General features: G+C 42.0%; 1 protein-coding gene across 1 annotated transcript; it reads right to left on the bottom strand.

Annotated features, from left to right (window-relative positions):
- Positions 1-831: 831 nt before the first annotated feature.
- LOC125486608 (ATP-dependent RNA helicase DHX8-like) lies at positions 832-3,186 on the bottom strand. Its single transcript, XM_048614802.1, has 2 exons — positions 2,970-3,186; positions 832-1,087 (listed from the first exon to the last, which is right to left on the bottom strand). Exons 1-2 carry the CDS (start codon positions 3,076-3,078, stop codon positions 963-965), a joined length of 234 nt encoding a protein of 77 aa, XP_048470759.1. The 5' UTR covers positions 3,079-3,186; the 3' UTR covers positions 832-962.
- Between the last annotated feature and the right edge of the window lie 13,741 nt (positions 3,187-16,927).

Here is a 16,927-nt window from a genome sequence, read left to right as displayed (position 1 = left end):
AATTGAATTAAACGACTCAGATTTGAAAACCAACTTTTTTTTTTACAAAAACATTGACAAGTAGTATGTGCAAACACTGCAAATTCTCACACGGAAGGGCTCAAGTAGACATTAAGCCATTGATTTGCACATGCAAAAAGATTAACACCCAATTCAGGCATAAGAACTGTATACCAATTGGCATGCACTGCCTGCCCATCAGATTAGAGGCTGAGGAAATTACTTAGTGCCCAAAAAAGATGCTGCACAGCCAAACATCTAGGCCTGTGACCTTTCAGCAGTCTTGCTGCAGAAGCTGGTGCAATGAGAATGTGCATCAGGTATTTGGACAAGAGGTCAGCAAACTTCCCTGATTTGCCAAGCGCCAATGGAAAATGTCAAGCATTGCAAATCTTGTAATCTGCTCTCCATCCCAAGCATCTATCTCCATTGCACATAACTCTGCAAAGCAGTACTATGTTGTAAATCTATCCTGTAATGCATATCAGATGGTGATAATCTGAGCAAAGCAGTGAAATACTCAATCAGTCCACTTTCTAGTCATGATAACCATCACCTGGAAAGGTAGAGCAGAAATTACACACATGAACAAAGAATAACTTGGATCGAAACTTCTACAGTAGTGAAGACATTTAATAGTAGAAATGGCACTTGATAAACTAGCGAATAAAGACTAAGGTGAAACCATTTCAGAAAGACATCTTCCATTCAACTCTATAAAAGTGTTCTGTTTCAATATTGCTTTTGTGTTCAGCAGTTTAATTAGGGAAGGATAATGTTGTTACAGGACAACCAGCAAATTCTTCAACTGGAAAATTATTCTAGGTAATTTTAAGCAATACCTCTGATCACTTTGGTGAAGAACAGTGCATAATTCTGATGGAAGAACACAAACCCGAGACACGAATGTTGTTTTTCTCTCGATGGATGCTGCTAGATCCGAGTACTTACTGAGTACTCTGTTATTGGATGATGTGGAATCTCCCTCTACGGGACCTTACCGTAAACTCAGCTCCATTTTTCACCAATGCTCCTTTGAAAGTCTCAAAAGTAATATTCTTTTCAGCCAGATCGATGATAAATTCAGCTGTAAATTGAAAAACAGTGGTACATTATGGGGTGGAAGGAAAGCAGCATTTTAATTCTGCACATTGCTCAGTGCAAAATATCAAAAACATTATTTGTCAGAAAGCACTAATTAAATTAATTGAAAATCATTTATATTTGTTTTGTAATGATGCAATCAAAGTATGTCCAGAATGAAAAAGAAAATATACATTTGGGGAGCAAGTTTCAGGGCTTTCTGATGCCCCAAAGCACATTGCATTCAACTGAGCCCCTTTCTTTAAGAGTAGTCACTACTGTAACGTAGGAAATGTGGCACAAATAATTAACACGAAGTCCAACAACCAGAAATGAGATGATGCCCAGTTAATCTGTTTTAAGCAATGTCAGAGTAATAAGCATCGGTAAGGACATCCCTTGCTCTTCAAAACAGCGTAATAGGCTCTTTTACATCCATCTGAGAAGACAGACAGGTCTTTCGTTTGACGTCTCACCCAAAAGATGACAGTGGAGCACTTGCTTGGTGCTATGTTGAAATGCCAGTCAAAATTGTATGCTTTAGTCTGTTAATGGAACTTGAACCTCAATGTTTTGGCTCAAAGGCTAGTATACTTTCACAAAGAGCTGTTTAAGAAATGAAGCTTATTGATATTCAAATTTGTGGATCAAATTTGTGCATAGCACTAATTCATCAAGCACTGTCATGCTAGCCTGAAGAAAAGTTCCAAAAATTGATAGAGCTCAGTTGTTATGAAGTTAAACAATATTCTACAAAATAGGTGCACTCCCTATAGCCTTCATGCTACCTAACTAGTTTAAAGATTGATTGCAATTTCTAAATTTCCAGAACTCCCACTATTTGTCATTTATAACAAATTATAAAAATCAATACAAATAATTCAAATAACGAAGCTATCCAACATATGTATAAATAATGACTGAACAAGGTATTAAATGTTCACACTTAATCTCACCCCTCCACCCCACCAATCCCTACCCCCACCATTTCCATCAACCAGGGACCTAAAACACACTTTCCAGGCAAAATAGCAATCTACTTTTATTTCTATCACTTTACCATACAGTATTCACTGCTCACAATAACAACACAGGTAGTAACTGTTTCTTTTCTATGCTAAGTCATTGCTTTTGCTACATTTCTCTCCAGCACCATCAACAAGAAGTTGGAATAGAAAAACTTCAAGAGTCTTTCCCATTTGACACTTCTAAAATGTCTTTATTTTCAGAAGCTATTCAGGAATCAGTTGAGTTATTTGCATCCTTTCCTGATTTTCTCTGAACAAAAGTACCAATTACATAACCAAAACTGCAAAGGGAGAGGTACAAGCCTTTTGATCAGGACAGCATAAGAGGTAACAAACTGTTCTGACAAAAGAACAACCACCTAAGATATTAGTCTGTAAGTATACAAGCATCACTGGCAAAGCCAACTGCTTTTGCCTCTTCATAACTACACCAAAAAAGTGATGGTGGAGAGTGGCTATTTCCAACCACCGCAATCCATTGGGAGTAGGGAAAAGAAGAAAGAAGGGAGAAGAACACCCACAGTGCTATCAGGGAGGGAGTTCCACAATAATGACCCAGCGACACTATTCCCAGACACAATGGTGTGCAGATTGGAGGGGAACTTGCAGGTGGTGATGTTTGCATGGATCTGCTGTCCTTGTCCTTCGAGGTGGTGGTGGTGGTTACAATGGGGCAACGGGGTTATGGTCATGGTGCACTCAGAACCTATTGTGTTTTGGGTTGGGTTGGGGTAAAGGAGTCAGTTGCGATCTTTAATGCATGGACATAGATGTTTATTTTATTCTTCGACTGACTGGGTTAGAAATAAACAACGTTGAGGAAGTAGAAGCAGTGGCCTAGCCTGCCCGGTTTCTTACCCAGATCCTTGTCGTTGATGCCCAGATGGTTGTCCAGCTCAGTACAAACCTTGGACACCAGGGATAGATACTCGAGCTTACTGAGCTCGTCTAACGCCACCTCCGCCATTCCCGGGTATCGTTATGATCAGAAGACCCTCACAACAACACTCTCAGGAAACCCTTATCAATACAACCACTTCACCACCATCACTGCCGCCGCCATCTTCACGCACGCCACTTGACCTTTGACACAGCCTACCCCTTTGTCGATGTCAGCGCGTCTCCCCGAACCTTCCTCGGCAATTTCCGGAGACACCCGTGCGCGAACTTCCGCAACCCGACCACCAGGGGCCGCTCTGGACCAGAACCCGAGACAAGTCCCAAGACCAAGTCCTGCAGCCTAGGAACCTAGCAAACCGGGCTTCCAAAGCATTACAGCCAGTACAAAACCACAAATGCGGAGAAATCTGAAACAGAGAAGTCAGAACCTGCTGAAATGCAATGCAAAAAAAAAGGTGCATTCATCGTGTAATCCTTTGCCCTGTTAGTCCTCTCAAAATGTGTCTTTTGAGTGAGACTAATATCTGTTGCTTCAATTCAAATACAACTTCTTCAGAATTATTGCGAATCTGAAATAAAATTTTTTAAAAGGTTGGAAACACAGCAGGTCTGGCAGCATAGAGTGAGAGTTTTACAATACAGAAAAGAGGCCATTCAGCCCATCATGTCCACGCTGGTAATCAAGCACCTAATCTATTCTAGTCCCCTTTTCTAGCACTTGGCCCATTGCCCAGTATGATATGGCACTTAAAGTGAGTATCTAAATACTTCTTAAATATTGTGATGATTTCCACTGCTACCATTCTTTCAGGTAGTGAATTCCAGATATCCTCCAGAAGTACAGCCTTCTGGATGAAAAAAATTCTTCCTTAAACCTCCTTTAAACATCCCGCCCTTATACCTTAAATCAATGCTCCCAGTTATTGATCCTTCCACTAAGGGAAAAAGTTTCTGTCTATCTACCCTATCTATGACCCTCCATTTTGTACACTTCAGTCAGGTCCCCCCGCAGCCGACACTGCTCTGAGGAAACTAACCCCAGCATATCTAGTCTCTCTTCAAAGATGAAACACTCCAGCCCAGTAACATCTTGATGAATTCCTTTGCATCCACTGTACCGCAGTCATATCCTTCCTATAGTGTAAAAACCATAACTCCATACAGTACTCCACTGTCGCCTAAATAATGTCTTTTAAAGCTTCATCAAAACTGTCCTGCAACTGTATTTAACTAAATATTCCAATTATTCAATTTATTTCTTAACCGCCCGATCCACATGTCCTGTTGCTTTGAAGGATCTTTGGATATGCAAACCAAGGTCCCTCTGATCCTCTATTTCCTCATGCCTTACTTTCCATTGTGTACTCCATTGCCTTGTTAGTCCTCTCAAAATGCATCTTTGGAGTGTGAAATATGTGATGCTTCAAGTCAAATACAACTTCTTCAGCATTATTGATGTGCAAGTTCATTGGCACTTTAAACAATATTAATAGGCAAGCAAATGGATAACACTCCTACTGTGAATCACAAAGTTCCAGGTCGAGCCCCAATCCAGCATTTGTGTACAAAAGAAATCAAGGCTGACATTCCACTGTAGTACTGAGGAATGCCACACTGTCAGGGATATTGTCTTTTGGATGAAATGTGTAATCAAAGTCAACAGCTGCTTCTTCAGGCAAATTTTGGCTGCTGTTAGTACACAGAACTTGCTTGAAGGTAGAAGATAAAGGATATTGGTGGAGGGTTGCTTTTCAGACTGGAGGCCTGTGATCAGCGGTGTGCCACAAGGATCGATGCTGGATCCACTGATTTTCATCATTTATATAAATGATTTGGATGTAACATAGGAGGTATGGTTGGTAAGTTTGCAGACGACACCAAATTTGGAGGTGTAGTGGACAGCGAACAAAGTTACCACAGAGTACAATGGGACCTTGATCAGATGGGCCAATGGGCCAAGGAGTGTCAAATGGAGTTTAATTTAGATAAATGTGAGGTGCTGCATTTTGGAAAGGCAAATCAGGGCAGGTTTTATACAGTTAATGTAAGGGTCATGGGGAGTGTTGCAGAACAAATAGACCTTGGAGTGCAGGTTCATAGTTCCTTGAAATGGAATGGAAGGTAGACAGGATAGTGAAGAAAGCATTTGGTATGCTTGCCTTTATTGGTCAGTGCATTGAGTATAGGAGTTGGGAGTTCATGTTGCGGCTGTACAGGATATTGATTAGGCTGCAATCAGTTAAAACTGCAATCAGTTCTGGTCACCCTGCCACAGGAATAATGTTGTAAAACTTGGAAGAGTTCAGAAAAGAGTTACAAGGTTGTTGCCAGGGTTTAAGGGTTTGAGCTATAGGGAGAGACTGAATAGGCTGGACCTATTTTCCTTGGAGTGTTGGAGGCTGAGGGGGATCTTAATGAGGTTTATAAAATCATGAGGGACATGGAAAGGGTGAATAGCCAAGGTCTTTTCCCCAGGATAGGGGAGTCCAAGACTAGAGGGCATAGGTCTAAAGTGAGAGTGGAAAGATTTACAAGGGACCTAAGATGCAACTTTTTCACAGAGATGGTGGTCCGTGTATGGAATGAGCTGCCAGAGGTAGTGGGAGAGGCTGATACAATTACGACATTTAAAAGGCATCTGGATGTGTATATGAATAGGACTAGTTTAGAGGGATATGGGCCAAATGCTGGCAAATGGGACTATATTAATTTAGGATATCTGGTTGACATGAACAATCTGGACCGAAGGGTCTGCTTCCATGCTGTACAGCTCTATGAGTCTATAACAAAAGTATTTCATTGAAGGGTTTTGCGATAAATAGTGTCCTAGTAAAGTGCAATATAAATACAAGTTTTTCTTTTCAGTGGCAGTGTATCTTTCTCAGATTATTTCAAATTTATTATTTTGTTGCACAGAAGATGACGTTAATTATTCACAAATACATGACAAACTGTCACTGGAATTAAGTGAGACTTGAAATTTGTTTCAGAGATAGTAGGAGCTGCAGATGCTGGAGAATCCGAGACAACAAGGTGCAGGGCTGGATGAACACAGCAGGCCAAGCAGCATCATAGTTTCCATGAACTTTAACTGCACCATAACCAGTGCACCTAGTGCTAGGGCCAGTATCACCGATGTGATGACCAGAGATCTTGGGATCAGTTCCAAATACTGAGTACTCTGGTTATGTTCTGGTCCAGTACATTTGGCTTTTCCCCCTGGGCTGTATCAAATTTCAGCTGGTGGAGAATCTTCTGTCAGGATAATTATATATTCTGACACAGATTTCCAGCAGATTCTGGTTTTCTCAGCATTTCCAGGGCTGTTTAAATTTCAGATTAACTATTAACAGCGTTCAAATATATTTTCAAGAATTGAAACAGAAACTAAACGACAAACCCACAGGCTCTCAAGATCAAGAGCAGAGTTAATCCCACGCATCAGTTTTGCACTCTTGCTCAGATTGCGGTACTCATGACTCTGACTCAATTTTCTGCCAATAGTATTTACAGCTCAGAAACATACTAATGGCCCAACTGACCTGTGATAGTGTCCTTACTCCAGACAAGCTTCTTCTCGGCCCTCCACATCTCGCCTTATGAACGTAATCTTTGCTTTTTCTTCCTTCAAGCATTTTTTCACTTTGCCTTAAGTGCACCTTGGTATCCACCTCAACTGCTGCTTGTGATAGCGAGTGCCCAATTCTAACCATTCTCTGTAAAGAAATTCTTTCTGAATTCTCTGTTGCATTTATTAGTGACCGGTTAATATAAAAGGCTCCTCATTTGGGACTCTCCCCAAAACATTTTCTTAATGTCCACCTTGACAAATCCTTTGGGAGTTGTTTTCCCATTACATCACATTACATAGGCCCACTTGCTCTTGATTACTCTGCTTTTTACAACCAATCCTGAAGTTTTGAAGCATAAGGTACAATTTCCAATTGCTTCTTGCATGAGTTCAATGGATAAACTATTCACAGATTCACACAGCTGAAAAAAAATCGAAACCTTTCTCTGAAGGATTTAGGATTTAGTTTGGAATTTCTGGATGGAATAATAGTCAAAAATTCCAAATGTACCTGAGGGGACAACTTTGTAGATTGAAGTGATCTGAGAGGAAAAGCTTTTATCAACAGAACAACACAAAGACTATTTGAAGATGTCTATGAATGTATCCTTTCAACAACCTGACCAAAAATTTGAAGGCTGGAATTCTAAGGTCAGAATTGAAAGTGTTGGCAGTTTTCAGTAGTTAAGTGGAAAAGCCAAGTTAAAGTTTAGGGCAGAGACTCTTTATCAATCTGAAAACTGAAATATAAAATAGCATATAGGTATGCACACAATGGGGAGGAGTAAACTTCAGCTGGAAAGCAGAGACAGACATTTTACAGTCACATTCAATGTAATCACATTAATACTCAAACGGCCTGTGGTTGATGCTGCTTTGATGCTGAAAAGGTTTTGAGTTAAACCAACGCAAAGCTGAGAACCTCAGCTGGTTATCACCCACTACCCAATCTCCAGCCAAAGAGAACAGCTGAGCCCTAGAGATTGGTAGGTTGGTGCATTGGCATCATTTAACAATACTAGCAGATTTTCCATGATGTTGCACACAAATGCATTGGAGCATACATAAAAGTGTGGCAACTGAATTTGGTAGTTAATCAAAGATAATTCAAAGTGTTATTACATGTACACACAAAACGATAAATACAGTGCGATTAATTGTCAGCTGTCCCTCAATTTGAGGAAGATGTCAACATGGAATCATGAGTTTCTGCCTTCATGAGAATGAACAGCCTGATTCTCAGCTCTCAGACTTCAAACATATGATGCAGGAAGTTGCACAATGAACTGGGAACTAGAGTGCAGCACTTGCTTCCTTTTCTTTCTTTCTCTGCCACTGTTGTACCTCCTTGTTAAAGTGTGATGCAGCTCATTGGACAAGTTGTCTACGTTTTGAATGCCCTCCTCTCTGTCAATTCCAATGCATTTCAGAATGTCTCGGTGGTGTTTTCTCCTCTGGAACACTGGCCATTTGAGTTGAGAAAGCAGGAGTTAGTAAGGCAGCACCTTTCAGTCATCCAGACACAGTGATTTTGCAGGAGTTTTGCCTGAATGCTTGTAGCATTGGATTTAAGAAGGATACCAGTATTTCTGTCATTGAACCTGGAGAATGCAGCGAAGGCATTGCAAGTAGAATTTCTCTAAAGTTCTCATATGTCACTGATGTACAGTTTGGGTGTCCCTACAATACAGGACTGCAGTGACAATAGCTGCTTGCATACCCACATAAGACACTACTGTGCAAGAGTAAAGCACATGGGATTGGGGAAAGTGTATTGAGATGGATGGAAAACTGGTTGGCAGAGAGGAAAGAAAGAGTAGGAATTAATTGGTCCTTTTCAAATTGGCAGGCAGTAATAAGTGGGGTGCCACAAGGATTGGTGCTGGACCCACAGCTATAATGATTTGGATGAGAGAACAAAATGTAACATCTCAAAGTTTGCAGATGATACCAAGTTGGGTGGGAGAGTGAACTGTGATGAGGATGCAGAGATCTTTCAGCATGATCTGGACAGGTTGGGTGAGTGGGTAAATTAATGGTAGATGCAGTATAATTTGGATAAATGTGAGGTTGTTCACTTTGGAAGCAAAAACGAGAAGGCAGATTACTACCTGAATAGCTGTAAATTGGGAGAGGGGAGTGTGTGTGGGACCTGGGTGTCCTTGTGCACCAGTTGCTGAAGGTAAGCATGCGGGTGCAGCAGGCGGTAAAGAAGGCAAATGCTATGTTGGCCTTCATTGCGAGAGGTTTCGAGTACAGGAGCAGGGATGTGTTGTTGCAGTTGTACAGGGCCTTGATGAGACCACACCTGGAATATTACGTGCAGTTTTGGTCTCCTTTTCTGAGGAAGGATATTCCTGCTCTGGAGGGGATGCAGCGAAGGTTTACCAGGCTGATTCCTGGGATAGCGGGACTGATGTATGAGGAGAGATTGACTAGGTTGGGATTGTTTTCACTGGAGTTCAGACAAATGAGGAGGGAATCTCATAGAGGCTTATAAAATTCTAACAGGACTGGACATGGTAGATGCAGGGTGGATGTTCCTGGTGTCCAGAACCAGGGGTCACAGTATGAGGATTCAGGGTAGACCATTTAGGTCAGAGATGAGGAGACATTTCTTCACCCCAGGATTGGTGAGCCTGTGGAATTCATTACAACAGGAAGTAGTTGATGCCAAAACATTGAATGTATTCAAGAGGTGGTTAGATATAGCACTTGGGGTAAATGCAATCAAAGGTTATGGGAAGAAAGCAGGATTAGGCTATTGAGTTGGATAATCAGCCATGATCATGATGAATGGAGGAGCAGGCTTGAAAGGCCGAATGGCCTCATCCTGCTCCTATCTTCTGTTTCTATGTTTACTCTGTCTGTTTGACAGTGTGAAATAGGCTGGAAGGCTAGAGGAGGTCACTGTTTAGTAAGGAAGATGTGCTAGGAATTTTGAGGAAGTTGAAGATAGATAAGTCCCCTGGGCCTGATGGGATTTATCCAAGGATTCTATGGGAAGCGAGGGAAGAGTGCGCAGGGCCTTTGGCGATGATCTTTTCGTCCTCACTGTCCACGGGTATAATGCCGGAAGATTGGAGAGAGGCAAACGTCATTACCTTGTTCAAAAAAGGGAATAAGGATAAGCCTGGAAATTACAGGCCAGTTAGTCTTATGTCGTTGGTGGGCAAATTATTGGAAAGGGCTCTGAGAGATAGGATTTATGATCACTTGGAAAGGCACAGTTTGATTCGTGATAGTCAGCATGGATTTGTGAGGGGTAGATCATGCCTCACAAACCTTACTGAATTCTTTGAAGAGGTGACCAAACACATGGATGAAGGTAGAGCAGTGGATGTGGTATACATGGATTTGAGTAAGGCATTTGATAAGGTTCCCCATGGTAGGCTCATGCAGAAGGTAAGGAGACATGGGATAGGGGGAAATGTGGCAGATTGGATTCAGAATTGGCTGACCCTTAGAAGACAAAGAGTGGTAGTGGATGGAAAATATTCAACATGGTGCTCGGTTAGGAGTGGTGTACCACAAGGAAGTGTTCTGGGTCCTCTTCTATTTGTGATTTTTGTAAATGATTTGGATGTAGGAGTGGAAGGGTGGATTAGTAAGTTCGCGGACGATACGAAGGTGGGTCACGTTGTGGACAGTGAGGAGGGCTGTTCTACGTTACAAAGGGACATTGATAGGATGCAAAGCTGGGCTGAGAAGTGGCAGATGGAGTTTAACCCTGAAAAGTGTGAGGTGACTCATTTTGGAAGGAAAAACTTGAAAGCAGAATACAGGGTTTACGGAAAGATTCTTGGCAGTGTGGAGGAGCAGAGGGATCTTGGGCTTCATGTCCACAGTTCCCTGAAAGCTGCCACCCAGGTGGATAGAGTTGTTAAGAAGGCGTATGGTGTGTTAGCTTTCATTAAAGAGGGATTGAGTTCAAGAGCTGTGAAATTATGCTCCAGCTGTACAAAAGCCTGGTTCGGCCACATCTGGAGTTTTGAGTCCAGTTCTGGTCGCCTCATTACAGGAAAGATGTAGAAGCGTTGGAAAAGGTGCAGCGGAGATTTACCAGGATGTTGCCTGGAATGGAGGGAAGGTCTTATGATGAAAGGTTGAGAGGGCTGGGGCTTTTCTCTTTAGAACGACGAAGGATGAGAGGTGACTTGATAGAGGTGTACAAAATGATCAGAAGTATAGATAGAGTAGACAGCCAGAGACTTTTTCCTAGGGTGGAGGTATCTATTACGAGGGGGCATAGTTTTAAAGTGAGTGGAGGTAGATATAGGGGAGACGTTAGAGGTAGGTTCTTTACTCAGAGAGTGGTTGGGGCGTGGAATGCATTGCCAGAGAGGGTAGTGGAGTCGGCCCCATTAGGGGCATTTAAGCAGCTATTAGATAGGCATATGGATGATAGTATAAGGTAGGGGTGGAGGTTAGATAGACCTTAGGATTAGGGTAAAAGTTCGGCACAACATTGTGGGCCGAAGGGCCTGTACTGTGCTGTACTGTTCTATGTTTTATGTTCTATGTTTGGCTGGCTTCTATAATTGCCTGTTAGAAGAGTGACCAAAATCCCAGTGGTACAAACAAGAGAGGTTAAGTGAACTGTCCCTGGTGATTTGGTGCAGAGGGTAAAGACTGAGAATTGGTGAGAAGAGAGGTAAGAATTTTAAATCTTACGGGTTAATCTTGAACAAAATCTAGGACAACTTGCCTGCAATTTTGCATTTTACATAAAATAGCTGTTTTACATTTAAAGTCTCTTAGAAACTGAGGGGCAGGTTAATCAAGGCTATGCTGGAGAGCAGGTGAGATCAGATATTACATAGGTTTAACTGATGTTGTAATAGCCATTTAGGAGAGTGAGCTCAATTACAGTTGTACAAATGAACGGGGTTAAGTGCTCTGCTCCAGAGTGGAAATATTATGTGTTTGCTAAGAGAGGAGTTATGGTCATAAAGATGCAGAAACAGAAGTAGGCCACTTTGTTATTCATTAAGGTCATGGCTGATTTGATCATTCTCAACTCCATTTTCCTGCCCTTTCTTCATAACTCTTTATTTCCTTAACAATTAGAAATCTGCCTACCTTAGCCTTAAAAATACCTAATGGGCCCTCCTGTGGTGCAGAGGTAGTGTCCCTACCCCTGAACAGAGAAACCTGGATTCAAGTCTGATGTCCTCCAGAGGTGTGTAATAACATCTCTGAACAGGTTGATTAGGGAAATAGTTTGAAAATATTTAATGATTCCATTTCAACAGCCCTCTACAGTAAATAATTCCACAAATCCACAACGCTCAGAAAGTAAGTTTCCTCACATCTACCTTAAATGTGTGAGCTCCTACTCTGAGATTATGCCATCTGGTCTTAGACTGTCCCACAAGGAGAAACAACCTCCCCTTCTATCTTGTCAAGGCCCCTAAGAATCTTTAATGTTTCAGTAAGGTTATCTCTTATTCTTCTAACTTCAAGCAAGTATCAATCCAATCAACTGGACCTCTCCTCATGAGAGGATCCCTCCATACCTGGGATCAGCCTAGTGAGTCTTCTCTGGACCACCTCCAATGTTTGTATATCTTTCCATCGACAAGGGGCCTAAAATTGTTCACAGTATTCCAGCTATGGACTGATTAGTGCCCAATATAGATTTTGCAAAACTTTCCTTTTATACAATAAAACAAAACTGGGGATGCTGGAGATCTGAAACAAAAACTATTCTCTATTTCCTGACAGCAAACCAATTCTCAGTCTATGCTAGCATATAGCCACAAATGTCATCTGCTTTGATTTTACACACTTAATATCTTATATGGGACTTTATCAAAAGCTTTCTGAAAGTCCAAATCCACCAAATCCCACTCATCTATTCTACTATTTAAAAAATCTCAAGAAACTCTAGGAGGCCTGTCATATATGATTTCCCTTTCACAAACCTTTCCTTCCCGCCTGTGTTCATCTCGGCATTTAAAAGCAGCTTGCACACTATTGTCTGCTGATTGGCTGTCACAGGATCTTCACTTTGCCTGCTCCTCTGTAAGGAAGGAAGCCTCCTGAAAGTATTAGTAAACATGGATGAAGCATTTGCAGCAAACTTCAGCCAGAAGTGCCAGTGGATGATCAATCTCGGCCTCCTCCAGTGGTCCCCAGAATTACAGATACCACTCTTTAGCCAATTTGATTCACTCTATGTGATATCAAGAAATGGTTGGAGACACTGGATACTGCAAAGGCTACGGGCCCTGACAACATTCCGACAATAGTACTGAATACTTGTGCTCCAGAACTTGCCACTCCCCTAGCCAAGACGTTCCAGTACAGTTACAACACTGGTATCAACCCAGCAATGTGGAAAATTGCCCAAGTATGTCCTGTATATAAAAAACAGGACAAATCTAACCCAGCCAATTATTTCCCCATCAGTCTATTCTCAATCATCAGTAAAGTGATGGAAGGTGTCATCAACAGCGCTAAAACAGCACCTGCTCAGCAATAACCTGCTCAGTGATGCCCAGTTTGGGTTTTGCCAGGGCCACTCAACTTCTGATCACATTACAGCCTTGATTCAAACATGGACAAAAGAGCTAAATACCAGAGGTGAGGTGAGAGTGACAGGCCTTGACATCAGGGCTGCATTCGACCAAGTGTGGCATCAAGGAGCCCTAGCAAAACTGGAATCAATGAGTTTCAGGGGGCAAACTCTCCCGTGGTTGGAGTCATACCTGCCACATAGAAAGATAGTCATGGTTGTTGGAGGTCAATCATCTCAGCTCCAGGACATCTCTGCAGGAGTTCCTTACGGTAGTGACCTAGGCCCAACCATCTTCAGCTGCTTCATCAATGACCTTCCCTCCATCATAAGGTCAGAAATGGGGATGTTTATCGAAGATTGCACAATGTTCAGCACCATTTGTGACTCCTCAGATACTGAAGCAGTCCGTATTCAAATGCAACAAGATCTGGATAATATCCAGGCTTGGGCAGACAAGTGGCAAGTGACATTCACACCACACACATGCCAGGCCAAGACTATCATGAATAAGAGACAATCTAACCACCACCCTTTGGATTTCAACAGTGTTACCATCACTGAATCCCCCACTATCAACATCATGGGGGCTATCATTGACCAGGAACTCAACTGGACTCACCACATAAACACAGTGGCTATAAGAGCAGGTCAGAATACTGCGGCAAGAACTCACCTCCTGACTCCACAAAGCCTGTCAGCCATCTACAAGGCACAAGTCAGGAGTGTGATGGAATACTCCCCACTTGCCTGGATGGGAGCAGCCCCAACAACACTGAAGAAGTTTGACACCATCCAGGACAAAGCAGCCTGCTTGATTGGCACTACATCCACAAACATCGACTCCCTCCACCACCGACGCTCAGTAGCAGCAGTGTGTACTGTCTACAAGATGTACTGCAGAAATTCACCGAAGATCCTCAGACAGCACCTTTCAAACCCACAACTACTTCCATCCAGAAGGACAAGGGCAGTAGGCATACGGGAACACCACCACCTCCAAGTTCCCCTCCAAGCCACTCACCATCCTGACTTGGAAAATTATCACCGTTCCTTCACTGTCGCTGTGTCAACATCCTGGAATTCCCCCCCTAATGGCATTGTGGGTCAACATACAGCTGGTGGACTGCCATGGTTCAAGAAGACAACTCAATACCACCTTCTCAAGGGCAACTAGGGACGGGCAAGAAATGGTGGCCAACCAGCGATGCCCACATCCCACAAATGAGTGAAAAAAAGGATAGCTGTCCCTCATTGTGATGATGCTGACTATGCATATACATTGGCAACAGTTAGATGCAAAGTCCCTCAGTCCTCCACTAGTATGTCAGCATGTGCTCAGGTCTCTCCAGGTCCTGATGTTTTGCCCAACCTCAGAAATGTGCCCTTCACTTTATCACTACAGTTCATTTCTCCTCAGGGATTGTCAATCTACTATCAACTCTGTGTTTTGAAGGAACTAATTTACCACAGTCCTCTTGTTCATTCAGGTTAGCCCATAAATATATGGCACCTACGTCTCTCTCATTATCCAATCTTGTAGCCAGCTCCATCAGCAGAGATTCACAAAACTAAAATGCCCACATTGTACAGAGTTGATTGTTAATCAATATCTAACTTAATGGAGAGGATTTGAAAATATTATGGTTGTTTTTTTGATGGCATTATTACATGAACCAGATCATTTTTAAATCTTTCTTTCCTCTATGAACATGGCACATATTAGCAGATTAGGTCAGTGGGTTGCCCAGCTCATTAAATAATTTATTGGTAGTGACTCATTCATTCAATTTGGCACCGATCTGTCTGAGGCCAAAATGCTATTTACAGGCACAGGTTGAGGCAGCTGGGCCTGTGACCTTTAGACTGTACATCTGTCCTATTGAGAAGAGAGACTGAGAGAATGGGGGAGGCAAAGGACATTTGGCTGGTGATGGGGCTGCATCTGTATCTGACAGCCTTGTCTGGGCCCAAGTTACTGATGGCAAGCACAAAGCAAAGATAATGAAAACACATGCAAGTATTACACAGATAATTAACAGAGACAAAACATCAGCTAGTTTTGCCTGTCCATATGGTGCATTAATTGTTAAATCCTATAACAGTCATTTGTTTCAGCACACTTTTCACTTAAAGGAAAATGAGTGCAAATGGAGAACCAAACAAAATGTGAAAAGGCAAACATAAATTCACCCCTGCATTCACATTGGTTTCTGGTCAAACAATGCTTTAAATTTAAAATTCTCATCCTTGTTTCTTACTATGATCTTCTCCATACAAATCCCCCAGCCCCCCCCCCCCCCCCCCCCACCAAATCTTTGTAATCTCCTGCAACCTCACAAGCCTCCCAAATTACTATATTTAATTCTGGCACCTTTTTAAATCTTTTCCTCGCTGTACCTCTTCACCTCACGACCACTCATTTCTTCTCAAAATTGCTCCTTAAAACTTATATCATTGCCTAATCATTTGGTCATCTGCCCTTATTCTCCTTCTATGTCTGGATATCATTCTTTGTACCTCCTGTGAAGCAACTTGGGAATGTTTTATGATTAAGGATTCTATATAAATATAAACTGACCAGAGAACTTTATCATTGCACACTGTGTCTGTGACTTTCTTTCAAAATTCTGTGCAACTCAACACCAATTAGAAATTACGGTCTCTCCTGACATATGCAAAAGTCACACATGTTTGAGGAGAATTTGAACTTGCAAACAATAGAAGAATGTGTGTAATGCTTCTAAACTGTTGAGAATTGAATATAATCGGTCTGAAACTATACCGCTGGGATCATGATCTGAGAGCAATAACATTTAATGCTTTCCTTCATGCAGTTTTGAGTTTGCACTGCCTGCAGTATAACTGCAGCCTGAAGTAAAGTTTTTGTTTAAGGGTGCTTAGTTGGTTTGTCCTCGTGGGAATTTGTAAACCTGTACATAGAAGCAGTTCAGACATTCCTGCTCAACACTCTCGGAACACTGGCATCTTTGCACCTCAATGCAAGCCACATCTGCCCTCTTATTCTTCCAACCCTAAAGTTCACCTTTAACTCATGTGGACAGAGAAAACCGTCAATGCTCATGACATTTCCTTTTCATAGTTTATTGTAGGATCAAGAACTACACAATTGTCAGTACCCTGCTCTTTTTCTAAGTTGAATCACATGTATAACATTGCTCCATAATTTCCAAGCTGCATTCATGCTGTGAATCCTTAGATTGCTGCTTCTGAAAAGTGGTTGCTTTGGTTCCTGCTGTTCTCTTGACTAAGTTTTCCCATTTTAATTTATCGAATTCCTTACTAATCTTATTTTCTGAGAAACTCTATACTGTGCTGTGTTACAACTCCTGGCTGCTGCAGCTTGTAAGATTGTCTGATTGTACTGTTTCTGTTTTACGCTCCTACAAGTACAGTATCTCAAATCCAGCTGTCCAAAACCCGGAGTTGTCTAAATATCCAGACATATGTAACATGCGCCATGCATCAACTTTGATTGAGTAAAGTAAAAACAGCCTGTTTTCTCTCTCCACAGACGCTGCCAGACCTGCTGAGTTTGCTCTTAAAAGAACTTGTCTAGACAACTTGGCTAGATGCTACATTAGAGTTTCCTGTCTAGTTATCCACTTCCCTGCTTGTGTGGTGGTCTATTCCCAAAGCTACAAGCAACAGTGGACCTTTTCAAGAGGCTTAGCATGAACTGCCCACAGCTCAAATTATGGCAAGATCTAAAATTTGGCACAAACTTGGATCCTTTGTGGAAACAAAAATTGCTAGAGTATCTCAGCAGGTCTAGCAGTATCTGTAGAGAGAAAGCAGAGTTAA

The sequence above is a fragment of the Rhincodon typus genome, chromosome 30, assembly GCF_021869965.1.
Source record: "Rhincodon typus isolate 14 chromosome 30, sRhiTyp1.1, whole genome shotgun sequence".
Taxonomy (NCBI): Eukaryota; Metazoa; Chordata; class Chondrichthyes; order Orectolobiformes; family Rhincodontidae; genus Rhincodon; species Rhincodon typus.
Note: the sequence above shows the minus strand (reverse complement) of the source record. Positions and strands in the feature narration are given on the sequence as shown.

Bases quoted from the DNA above. Each gene is read 5' to 3' on its own strand.
- LOC125486608 (XM_048614802.1), bottom strand. From the start codon at position 3,078: ATGGCGGAGGTGGCGTTAGACGAGCTCAGTAAGCTCGAGTATCTATCC. The intron at 1,088-2,969 runs GTAAGAAACCGG...TTCAATTTACAG, and splicing joins CATCAACGACAAGGATCTGG to CTGAATTTATCATCGATCTG.